This window comes from Halichoerus grypus, chromosome 5 (assembly GCF_964656455.1).
Source record: "Halichoerus grypus chromosome 5, mHalGry1.hap1.1, whole genome shotgun sequence".
Lineage (NCBI taxonomy): Eukaryota > Metazoa > Chordata > Mammalia > Carnivora > Phocidae > Halichoerus > Halichoerus grypus.
In genome coordinates, this window is record NC_135716.1 from 4,963,766 (window position 1) to 4,976,736 (window position 12,971).

General features: G+C 46.1%; 1 protein-coding gene across 1 annotated transcript in view; it reads left to right on the forward strand.

Annotated features, from left to right (window-relative positions):
* FAM135B (family with sequence similarity 135 member B) overlaps window positions 1-12,971 on the forward strand; it is a 274,207-nt gene that overhangs the window by 97,680 nt on the left and 163,556 nt on the right. The window contains exon 2 of the mRNA XM_036089386.2: window positions 5,703-5,798. Within this exon, the coding sequence (XP_035945279.2) occupies window positions 5,722-5,798 (77 nt within the window). The 5' untranslated portion in view covers window positions 5,703-5,721. The remainder of the gene's footprint in view (window positions 1-5,702; window positions 5,799-12,971) is intronic.

Sequence of the window (12,971 nt, forward strand, 5' to 3'; positions counted from 1 at the left end):
ACTAGTCCCGCTCTGCCTCCTGGGATAGGATTAAGAGTAGCCAGCCTCTGTCGGGGTTCATTCTTTGCCAGGTTCTAAATGCCTTATGTGTATTAACATTTTTCATTTAACAAACCCATGAAAGAAAGTATTATGATGGCTCCCATTTTTCAGAGCGGGAAGATGAAGCCCAGCGAGGGCAGCAGCAGGTTCTAGGTCACCTGGTGTGGGCCCAGAGCACGGGTGTGTGGTGCCCTAGAGACCGACGCTATTCTCCCCCACCCACAAGGAAGGCCGCTCTGAAGCTTGGTCCCGTTGTTTCTGCCATATGCACCAGGGGTCCCTCACTTACCCTCAATTTCTCTGTGGGTGCCTGTCCCTAAATCATGGTCTCCAGGTGCAAGGTGCCCCCACCCGGGTGCAGGCTGCTGGGGGAGGAGCCTTACTCCGTGTGGGGGGAATAGCAGGGCAGGTGTGCCGACACCAGGTGGGCTGAGGCCCTGATGACCTGCTGGGGGGTTCTCCTTGCTTTTTGTTTTAAAGTTTTTATTTAAATCCCAGTTAGTGAACATACAGTGTAATATTAGTTTCAGGTGCACAACATAGTGATTGAACACTTCCCGTACAACACCTGGTGCTCATCACAGCAAGCGCCCTCCTTAATACCCATCCCCTATTTCCTCCATCCCCCACTCACCTCCCCGCTGTGACCACCAGTTTGTTCTCTAGAGTTAAGAGTCTGTTTCTTGGTTTGTCTCTCTCTCTTTTTCCTCCTTTGCTTATTTGTTGTGTTTCCAAAATTTCACATGAGTGAAATCATATGGTATTTGACTTTCTCTGACTGACTTACTTCACTTAGCATGATACTCTCTAGCTCGGTCCATGTCATTGCAAATGGCAAGATTTCATCCTTTCTGGTGACTGCGTAATATTCCATTGTATATATACACCATGTCTTCTTTATCCATTTGTCTGTGGACGGACACTTGAGCTGTTTCCATTGTTTGGCTCTTGCAGATAATGCTGCTGTAAACATCGGGGTGCATGGGTTCCTTCTTGCTTTCTAAGCAGAGGGAGGTTTTCGTGGATGACCCTGGACCAGGCATGACCTCGTCACTCAGAAGTCTGCCTTCCTGGGGCGCCTTCCCCGAGCATCCAGGTCTCTTTCTCCCCATCCTCATCGTGCTCCTTGTGAATGGCACTTGATTGCCTTGTCCCAGTCCTGAGCATTGTGAGGACAAGGTCAGCTCCTAAGATCACGAGGCGCAGCACCTGGACATGCAGCAGGCTGTCAGGAAATGCATGTTGGGAGTTGAGCTTCTCAGGACCACACCAGATGTGGTCAAATGATTGTGGTCTCCAGCTTTGGAGGTGACAGTGGCTGTGGTAGGAGGTGAGTGCAGAGGTGTCCGGTGTGCGTGGGGTGGGTATGGTGCCCGTGTGTGTTCCGTGGGTCAGGAGTGTTGCGTGTTGCGTGTGGTGCAGTATGTGCCATGGGCATCTCGTGTGTATGGTGACTGTGGCATGTTGGCGTGTGTGTATTATGTGTGTGTGTGCTTGTATCTGAGTGTGCACGGGTGTGTGAGTGTCACGTGAGTGTGGAGTGCACTGAGCGTGTGTCACGTGTCTGCCATGTGCATGTGGAAGGTTTGGATTATTTGTTATGATTAATGGTGTACCCGTTAACAGTCCATACACTTTGTATTTTGAGAAGCCAATGAATTCCACCACGTGGGCAACGGGGCTATTGCCATGACCGCTCTTTGAGCCATTTGTATGTTTACGAAAACTGTCGTGTGGCACTTTCTCCCACAGAGCTGGCATCTTCCTGCCTAATGGGACATTTTAAAAATAAAATCTGGCCTATATTTTTAAAAATGCCTGTATTGTGTGCATGTGCTCTAACCTCGTATTGAGCACTTCCTGTGCTTTATCTCTGTTGATCATGAAAACTACCTTATGGGGCAGGTACTCCTTTACTCCTCGCTGCCCGAGGAGGAGACCGAGGAACAGAGATCCAGCAAAGCAACGGGTCCAAGGTCAGGCGGCTCCCAGGGAGCTAGTGATCTCAGGCCCGGGTAACTCTAACTTCCAGTCTCTACACCCGTGGTTCTCAAAAGAGTGTTGGCATCAGCATTCCCTGGAGGGCATGGACACTGATTCCTGGGTCTCATCCTGTCCCTACAGTTTCTGGTTTTGTGGGTCTGGGGTGGGACCCAAGACTTTGCTTTCATAACAAGTGATGCTAAGGCTGTTGACCTCGGGCCACATGTGTAGACCACTCCTCTTAATATGCTCTCTCTAGTCCTCAGATAGAGAGGGCAGAGGAGGCAGTTGGGACCCAAGCCAATGGTTAAGATTCCTGCAGATTCCTGCAATTTCTGCCGATTGGACCAAGTACAATTACCAGTAAAACCAATATGGAGGTTTTTTTTTTTTTAAGATTGTATTTATTTATTTGAATGAGAGATAAAGAGAGAGTGGGTGAGAGAATCTGAAGCAGACTTTGTGCTGAGCGCAGAGCCCAATGCAGGCCTTGATCCCATGACCCTGAGATCATGACCTGAGCCAAAACCGAGAGTCAGACACTCAACTGACTGAGCCACCCAGGCGCCCCATAATGGAGTTTTAAAGCATATTTTATTTTATTCTGTATATTTGTTATGGCAGTGTAGTTGACATACAATGTTACATTAGCTTCAGGTCTGCAGCAGAATGGCTTAACAATTCTGTACCTGACTCAGTGCTCACTGTGATGAGTGTGGCCACCATCTGTCACCACATGTCATGACAGTGTTCCCTATGCTGTACCATCCACCCCTGCGACTTACGTATTTTATATCTGGAAGTTTGTACCTCTTCATCCCCGTTGTCTATTTCACCTGTCCCCTCTGACAACCACCAGTTTGTTCTCTATATTTGTGAGATATTTCCGTTTTTTTGTTTGTTTATTCATTTGTTTTTAGATTCCACATATAAGTGAAACCATCTGTTGTCTTACTCTGTTTGACTTAATTCACTTAGGGTAATATCTGCTGGCTTCATCCATATTGCTGCAAATGGCAAGATTTCATTCTTCTTTACAGCTGAGTAATATTCTGCTGCAAGTATATACTGCACCTTCCTTATCCATTCATCCATCAGTGGACACTTGAGTTGCTTCCCTATCTTGGTTATTATAAATAACGCTGCAGTGAACATAGGAGTGCATGTATCTTTTTGAATTAGTGTTTTCATTTTCTTTGGGTAAATACCCAGCAGTGGAATTACTGGATCATATGGTCTTTCTGTTTTTAATTTTTTGAGGAACCTCCATATTGTAAAACTGGTATTTTAAATGTGAGCTCATCTTCCTCATGGTCTGACTGGGTATTTGGGTTATAATGAATCACATGGCCTTAAAAAGGAACAGGCAGCTTTCCACCAATAAGCTGTGTTCGCATTTACATGTTTCAGGCTCTAGCTAATTCATCCTGAGCAATAGGACAGGAGGGTGCATCTTCCCAGGAGAAGACAATGTTTTGCCGGGTATTCTCCATGCATTAAGTATTTTTTTCTTCTAAATACTAATTCCCTAGAAAAACACTGTCCCAGCCATTCTACCAGTAAGGGCCAGAGGTGGAAAACTAGCACCTGCAGCTCCTGGGTCAGTGCTGTTCTTCTGTGAGGTGCTGCTGTCTCCTGGGTGACCCGGGGCCAGGACTACCGCAGAGATGTTTTATGCAGTGCGTGAAATGCGTATGAACCCCCCGAGCAGTGTTTGGCATGCAGTAGGCTGGAATGTTAGTGTGTGGTGTTCTTGCTCTCCCTCTGTTCCTTACTCTGTAACATCCTCCCAGATTCAGGGACCAGGGAAGGTCAGAAATTATTGACACTGGCAACCACAAGCAGGGGTCAGATGGCTTTGCTGGCTCTGCAGTATTTCAAGGATTGAGACTGAGCGCAGGGCAGGGAAGTAGGGAAGAGACAGCCGTCCCTGTGTTTAACGTGATAATGAAATTAGGTGCAGAGTGGCTTTATTTGCTCACCCTCAGTTCAGCTCTTACTGGAAGTGCCTTGATGTTGAAACCGAGGAGTGGGTTTCTGACCTTGACCGGCTCAGGTGTGCACCTTGAGGGCTCTCCCATTAGGGAGATAGGATTTCAGCACATTTTGTGAGCCAGACATCTCTGGTGCGTCAGCTTGAAATTCCGTCTTGCAGGATTTATAGAGGCTGTGTTCTGGGATCTGCTGCATTTTAATCTGGTCAGTGGAGTTCTGCATCTTCAGAAATGTTTCCCTGCGTGGCACCCTTGCCAGAGCCAAGATGCAGAGTTAAGGCCACATTAATCTCTTGTGCTCTTATTCTTGGGAGCTGGCCTAGCAGGGCCCCACTGGCTATAGCGAGGTTGTGCTCTGAACCCCAGTGCTGGTGTTCTGGTCATTGAGGCATCAGGGGAGCAGAAGGAAGAGAGGCTTTGAAAGGAGACCTAGGTACCAGCTAGGAGAGACTGGATCTCCTTAGCTTCCGTGCTCCCTCTCTCTCATTCTCCCCTTCCCCAAGTTCATGCCAACTGCCACCCAGCAAGAACCTGCTCATTGCAAGTAATTACCTCCTGTCCTATGGGGACTCCTCCTAGGTAGCTTGTATCACCCCATTACACATGGTGGCAAACTGAGGCTTGGAGAAAGTGCAGACCCCTTCCAAAGTACACACCACTAGAGCATTCTAGATGAGGAAAGTGGGTCCAGATTAGAGCCTCTCTGATCCTTTTCCTCATCTGCATTATGGGGCAAGGACCTTTTATCACAAAATTCTTCTTGGACAAAATCGGGCAACTTACAGAAAATACTTTATGCAGCACCAAGAATATAGTAGGTGCTCCATAAAAGTCAGTTTCTTTCCCTTCCTCCAAATCACTGGTGTCTAGACAATTTCATATCCTCAGAAAGTTCAGCCTGCTTTGAGTCTTTCTTCCCGTTGGTTCGTTTCTCAGCCTAGACTTGGACTATTTTAATTTTGTTCCCTCCCATCTTCCCCATGCAGCCCTCTTGTTATTGGCCCTAAGGCCTCCAACTTTGAAAATGAGCATCCTGTCAAGTTGGGTTCAACATCTGGGCAATGACACCCACTCCCTTGGCTTCCCGGGCTCAGTAGAAAGCACATCCGGAATTGCCACCCCAGGTCCCTTAGCACTTTCGAGATGGCATTTATACTAACAATGATCAAGTCATTTTCAATTACTGTTATTAATCATTATGCATGTCAGGAACTGTGCAAAGTGCTCTGTGTGGTAGATGCGTTTAATCTGTCCATCTTCTATCAGTTTTGTGCTATTATCAGGGCTCGTGTTATAGAGGAGAAGTTAAGTGACTTGCTCAGGGTCACACAGGTAGAAAGTGGAAGAGCCAGGGACTCTTGCTCCATTGGCCATTGGCCATATGCTCATGGCTGGGCAGCTGTTGCATCCACAGCATGGACAGATAAGGAATGGCATAGCCCTGCTTTAGGATTAGGATAACTGGGTCCAAGTCTGGTCCTTCCAGGAGTGAGCTGAGTGACATTAAGTGCGTCTTCTGTCTCTGTGTCTTTTCCTATAAAAGGAACCTCTGAGGGATGACATCCAGTGGATGCACCATGCTCCCAGGGGTCAGGTGCATTGGGTTCCCCTTGTGGAAGCCCAGGCTCTCTGTGTTTGGCTGATGGGATCTCTCAAGCTGTTAATTTCTCTCTTGTTTTTCAGGTAATGAACCAAAAAGATCATGTCTGAAGTACAAGGAACGGTTGAGTTTTCTGTAGAGCTACATAAATTTTATAATGTGGATCTCTTTCAGAGAGGGTAAGTATGCATCACTATATCTATTGGTGTGTGTACGCACATGTGTATACAGTTGACCCTTGAACAACATGGGTTTGAGCTATGCAGGTCCAGTTGTACATGGATTTATAAATATAGCATAGCACTGTGGATGTCATTTCTCTTCCTTATGATTTGCTCAATAACATTTTCTTTCCTCTAGCTTACTTTAGAGTAAGAAAGAATACAGTGTATAATACATTCAACATACAAAATATGTGTACTTGGCTGTTTATGTGATCAGTAAGGCTTCTGGTCAACAGAAGTAGTAGTAGAAGTGGCTAGTAGTAGCTAAATTTTTGGAGAGTCCAAAGTCCTACATGATTTTCGACTCTGTGGGTGTGGGTGGATACCTTGAACCCCATCGTTGGTCAAGGGTCCTGTGTGTGTGTGTGTGTGTGTGTGTGTGTGTGTGTGTGTGTATTTCTCCTGGCAGGAGGTAGAGGTGGTAAGGACAGGTTGTAGGACATTTTGGATTAATTGAGGAAAGGATTTTCATTATTTTTCCTGCCAAGTAGAACATCCAAAAGTTTAGTACAGTTGAAAATCACCCATATATTGACAGACTTGAGAACGCTCATTTCTCCCCTCCCTCTTGCACTTCCGTCCACATCCTCTCTTCTGGGTTGCTCTTCCCATGACGTATACCAGTCAGTTTTAAATTTATCGGAAATGAAGCTTGCTTGTGTAGCTCTGAGAGAAAAGGTGCCTGCATGATCAATATTTGGAGGGCCCATCTCCCAAAAACTGCATATCATAAAACCTGTGCCTAGATCTCTCAAGAACTGAAAATTTGTGATGTCCTCTTTAAATACAGAAGTAAAATGTAGTTGCTTGCGGTGTTTGCAGATGTGTTCTGAATTTGGTATTGTGCATGTGTGATCTCAATAGGTCTTCAGGATAGACTTCCCTCTCAGGGTCACCGTAAATAATAACCGCGTGGAATGGTTATGTGAAGCATCCAGTCCCACAGCAGGACTCTGTGTACTCCCTCCAAGCGGAGTGGAAACACACACAACGTCTTGCTAGCTAGCCTCGGACTCACAGAGGGGGGTTTCTGTGGCCTTCTGCTGGCCAAAGCCAAGTGCAAGGACAGTCTGGATTCAGGGCGGAGAAGTAGAGACCATTTCACACTTCTACCATCTGCCACCCCGGGTCAGGCTCCAGTTTCAAAAGGATCGTTCTGAAGGTCATGCTTCCAGTGTCTCTTGTATATGATGGCCCCTTGTTACATGAGGTGTGATTCGGTGACCAGACCATTTTGGTAGATGACCTGAATCAGGTGGTATGGGGTACAGGCAATGGTCCTGGGGCCAGCTATGTTCCAGGGACTGGGCCCATGAAGGGTTCTGGTCGGGATTCTGGAGCTGAGTTTTGAGGAACTAAAGCTCTGTGCATCCTCCAGAAGCTCATCACCATCGGTCTGCCCCGCCTCACTTGATCAGAAGTTGTGCGGCAGAGTGAGAAGAGTCTGGACTTGGGGCCCCGCCTCCTGAGTCGTGGCTTGGTTTCTGCTTCCTAGAGCCCCTTTGATACCCCCCATTCTGCTGTTCACGTTTGAGAATGTCATGTGTCTATCATAGTGTTAGACACTTCTACTGATTATTTTCTAAATCCTCATCACCAACCATAGCGTGAGTGACAGTATCTTTATTTTGCCTGATGGGTAACTTGGGATCAGGGTGGTGGAACAATCCGCAGCTCTAACATGGCAGAGGGGGGATCTGGGGCTGAGTTGCTTGTTTTCTGTGATGTAAGCCTGACCTCCAAAGTGGGCTGCCTTCTCCCCAGGGCTGCACAAAACATCCATCAGGATGTGGGAAGAAAATACTAAAACTTCCACTTAACATAATTGTTCTCATCAAAAATCAGAGAGAAATCAAGCTCCATTAATAATTAGAATCCAGGCTGACCCTGGAAATCTTTTGTGTCCATGTGGCACACAGTCGTGAGTTCCACTCAGTAACTCTGGCCTCAAATAAAAGAGGGTGTCCCACAGCACAGATGAGTTGATGACATCACCCTCATGTTGCAAAATACTACAGTTTGGACTGGGCAGTTATGCACATCTGTAAATTGTTTTCTACCTTTAACTACACTAACCGCCATAAAATAGCAAGTGCCTTAAAAACAAATACTCTAAAGCAATTATTAATTGAAGGTAATATTACTAATGAAAGTATTGCAAACAGCAGGAAATGACAGAACCACACTGGTCTTCTCCTGCACAAGCCTGTTCACACACACACTGAGATTGAATGATAAGCTGATCAGATTCAAAAATAAGTAGGATGAGAAATTTGAACTTATTTAAAGAATTATTTGATATATGGATTTGTAACCATAATTGTTCATAATACACCTTATCCTATGGTATTCTGGGCCTTCAGGTACTGACTAAGTCTTGTATGAAATTGTCACCATTAGCAGGACATTTCAAGGGACACATCCAGAACTAGAAAAGGGCCCTGTCCAGTTGGTTAAGGAGTTTACAAGACGAGTGTGGAAACCATGACCCACTCAGCCAGCCTAAGATCCTCTAGGTCTGTGTGTTTTGGGGAGTTTTCTTGTGTAGCCATGCTCACCACCAAAGTCTAATATTTCATAAAACTAAATTAAAACCAGAACATCGAATCACTGTAATATGCATATTTTTAATAACAGCAAAAAGGTTATGTGTTCCTTTAATATAAAAAAGAATTGATTTTTAAAACATGGATTATTACATTCCTTATCTCATCTTTTAAAAGATCCTTTTCTATACTTACAATGCATATTGCATAGGAGTATGCCGTCGTGCGGGTATATTTATAAATATATGTATACTGGGGTTGCATGCTTGAAGATGTTTTTACTGTAAGTATGAAATCACTGGCAGTTGGTGACCTTGGGTCTAGTGGAACAAGGGTTCTCACAAATTTCTTCCAGCTCTCCATGCGAGCACTTCATGGTGATGGTACTTTGATGTGGATGAGGGCATAATCTTATGATTAATATGCTTGCGGTGGGCTTCATAGCAGCCATGGCCATGAACAGGCTGGGGCATCATTTGGATGAAGGCTCAGACCTCTTAGGGGGATGGAGTGGGTTCTTAGATCTCTAGAGCCCTGTCAGTAGTAATAACTTGAAGTTAAGAGTCCCCAGTCCTCTGGGTCCAGGCTGCAGAGAGCCATGGACAGGCCAGGTGTGGTACCAGCCAGGATTCTGCATCTTCCAGGTGTGGTCCATGCTGCTCGATCACCAAGGATTTTCCCGCTCTGAACCCCACAGGAGCCATGCTTACAGAGAGATGTCGTTACTTTACCCAGCAAACACTCCGCGGGGAGGTGATTGCGATTCAAGCCTAGTGGGTGACGTGTGTCCCACGTGAAAGAAAATGGAGGATTTCCATGTGTCATTGAAGAAAAAGAAGGCAGTGTTTGGGGAGGCTGGCCCATTTTTGGGTGCGAGGATGTGCTCCAAAGGCCCTTGGGCGGTAGAAATTAGAGTTAGGGGTTGCAAAGGAAGGCAGGTGCCCTTCCTCAGACTGCACTTGCCTGTGGGCATCCACATTCCAGCAGTTTCTCCAGATAATGAGACATGCCCCTTGTACCTCCATCCCAACGTTCTAGATCATCATTGCCCTTTCTGGCCAGGTAGACAGTCCCTCTTGGTTCATTGGGAGATGTTGTGTCAGAACCACATGGATGCAGAACTGAGAGTATTACATGAGATTCTGCCCTGATCAGGGATTGCTTGCTTCTAGCACATTTACATTTGTGGATGGTTTTTCTAGACCCAGAACATATATTGCCTTTTGGTGATGTTTGCCATGAGCAAACAGTCAACTTGCATTTATCCAAAGTCTATATTGACTGAAGCAAATTCTCCAAGGAAAAGCATCTCCTGAAACCAGTCAACAGGCATTGTGAATTGTCAACCTGTGCTTGGCAGCAAGACTCATCCCGACAAAAAGGGCAGGGGCAGGGAGACACCGGGGAGCCTGGCTTGGGGGTCAGACCTGAATATGAAGCTACACTCTGCCCCTTGTAGGTTCTGAGAGCATGAAAATGTCCCTTTAAAACACTCTGAGCCACCATTTTGTCACCTGTAAAATGGTGATGACACAGTCTCACGGGGTAGTCAGAAGTCTTATGGTATTAATTGCATGAGCTGATATATGTAGAGCAGCTAACATGCTGCCTGGGATGTAGTAGACGCCATCTGGATTGTCATTACTATTAATACTGATGTGACCACCTCGCTTTCCTCTTTACAACCCTCCAGCTTGCTCATGCTCTCATCCAGCTTAGTGTTTAAAACCTGAATGGTTTGACCTTAAACTTCTGCGCTTTATCTTCTGTGCTCAGATCATTCTTGACCCTCCTCCTTGTAATATCTACCTTGAAGATTCTGCCCTATTAAGTTCTAGCTTAAATATAATCTCCTGTCCGGACTCTTTGTTTACTGATATTTATATACTGTATTCAGCCCAGTTTATAGGAATCCCTCATTCCCATATTTTTAAAAGCCTGTCTCTCATATGTTTTATTCCGCCATCCACTGACACAGTCATTACTTTAAACACAAGTAAGCATATGCTGTGGTAATAGGCTCTAGAAACATGAAGGTGAGAGACTCTGCCTGCAGAGTGTTTACCAGCTAACGAGGGAGGCAGATACACACAGAGGAAATGACCACCATGTGGGATAAGTTCTGTGACAAAGACAGTCTTGGGATGCTATGAAGAGAAACAACAGGGGGAACCCACTCTGTGGGCAGGGTCAGAGAAGGTGTCCCGGAAGAGATCACACAGAGCTGTCGCTTCAAAGGTGGGTGGGAGCCAGCCGTGCAGGGGACCTGGGAGGGCAGGACCACAGAATGGCTCAGTGGTCAGGAAACAGAATCCACCCGGAAGGCCACGGGGAAGTGGAGAGTAAGAAGGGGGGAGTGGAGGGTCACAGAACTTATCGCAGCCTGTCTCTTGTTAGACTGGTGATTACAGGGATGTTAATGTCAGTGCCACAGATGTTCTGAGACGGCAGTGGTGGGGGACAGGGCCTGGCTGCAGAAGGGAATGGTGGTGATGGCCTGTCTGGCTTTGTCTTCTCGTCAACTGGCTTGAGGCTTCCTAAGGCTAAGGACCCGATCTTACCTGACTTTATATGGCCTGTGTCCGGCCTGGTACAGAGCCTGGCATCTCCTCGGAGATCCATAACAGCTTGTATTGGCCCTGGTGGAACTTTCTGCTTCTTTGAGAACTTCCTGCAACTCAGATGGGGGTCACATGGATCTTTGTTAAATGATACCAACAGTGAGAAAACAGTTCCTAATTCCTAACGTACTATTTACATCAGTGTATCTCAGAGTGTGGCCTGTGGGCTACAGCATCCCCATTACAGTGCTGTTAGAGTTGCAGACTTGTGGCCCTGTCCCAGACTGACCAAGTCAGAATCGCTGGTCATGAGGCTCAGATAACCACGTCTTCCCATGTTCTCCAGCTGAGTCTGGGAGAACAGCACAGGAAGTTTCTATGACAGTATCAACCTAGACTGTGTGCTACAGTCATCTGCAGAACCAAAAAATCTATCCTCTAAGCTAATTAAATAGCAATTTTTAGGGTGGGCCCCAGGCACCAGCACTAGGAAAGTTTCCCAGGTGGTTCCAGGTGGAGAATGATGGGGTTAGGACCAAGGGAAGAGTCCAGACGCTGAATAACCTCGGTCTTGCTTGGAGACCTCTTCTTCCAAAAAGAATAGACCCAGGTCCCTTCCTTCTTAGCAGGACTGTGGCATCTCTGCTTCCCCAGTAGGAGACTGGACCTTGCCTCCCTTTGCACATGGATGCCTCCTACTCAAGAGCCCATGGAGATTCCGTGTTAGCTTTCTAGTGTGGATTCTGGAAGCTGGAAAGAAGGTCTTCCTTCATTTGCAACAGTTTTCTCATAAGGAAATACTTAAGTGAACAAGTATAAAGTATATAAGTATAACCCCCCCACTATGTGAATATTTGTAGTTATCAATTTATTAATATCTCATTTATACTTAGGAGCGTGTGAGCCTTCATTCCCAAGGGAGCCAACACTTGTCCTCGAAAATGTATTCAAATTTCATTTTAATTCAGACAAAGCTTTACATCAAACTGGCTTTCTTTCCTTTTTTTTTTTAAAGATTTTATTTATTTATTTATTTGACAGAGAGAGACACAGCAAGAGAGGGAAAACAAGCAGGGGGGTGGGAGACGGAGAAGCAGGCTCCCCACGGAGCAAGGAGCCTGATGCGGGGCTCGATCCCAGGACTCTGGGATCATGACCTGAGCCGAAGGCAGATGCTTAATGACTGAGCCACCCAGGTGCCCCAAACTGGCTTTCTTTCTGAGCGAAGGTTTTCCCTGACGTTGTGATTCATCTCCTGGCCTTTCCTACATGCCTTCTCTACAATCTCACTTAGGAGATTCTCTGCCCCAAGGTTTCAGATGGTTACAGATACATTCTGTCCTACCCACAGAAAGACCTACAATCAGTATTATCAGATCTGATGTCTAAGGTCAGACACTCATGGAACTATTAGGATTGAAATCCCCTTTGAACAAACTCACCTGCCTTTTCTCTACCAGAGTGAAAATGGATGAGTCATAAGTCAAGGGATTTCTGAAAGAAAATGCCATCTTGTGTTTATGCCTCGATGTCCCCATCATAGTCTAATGGCCGGCGACAGCCAGCTCCCTGTGAAGTGAGTTAACCAGCCCTGATGTGCCTTAATAGACTCAGAAATACAATTATCTTTGCTTGCGAGAGATCAATTAATTGATTTATCTGGTTCTGTCAGAAACAATCCTTTTCTTCTTATTAAAATAAGTAACCATCCTTTTCATTCATTCCCTCATTTTTGAAAGGGAGTAGGGATTATAAAGGGTTGAGAGCTCCATTGGATGTCCAGCTTTCCTGGGTAAGGAGAGGCCAAGATGGTTCTGGGAGGGCAGGGTGTGTGCGAACCCGCCGGTGAGTATCTCCAGGGCCTTGATGGGTGCATTTGCTGCGGAGACAGAGTGTGTGCCCTGATGAATGGCCAGTGGGTCCAATCTTCACGGCGTAGAAACCATGGATCTAATGCACCATTTCAGGCCCATGACTCTACACATGTGCAAACACACAGATTCCCTTCACTCCTGTATAAG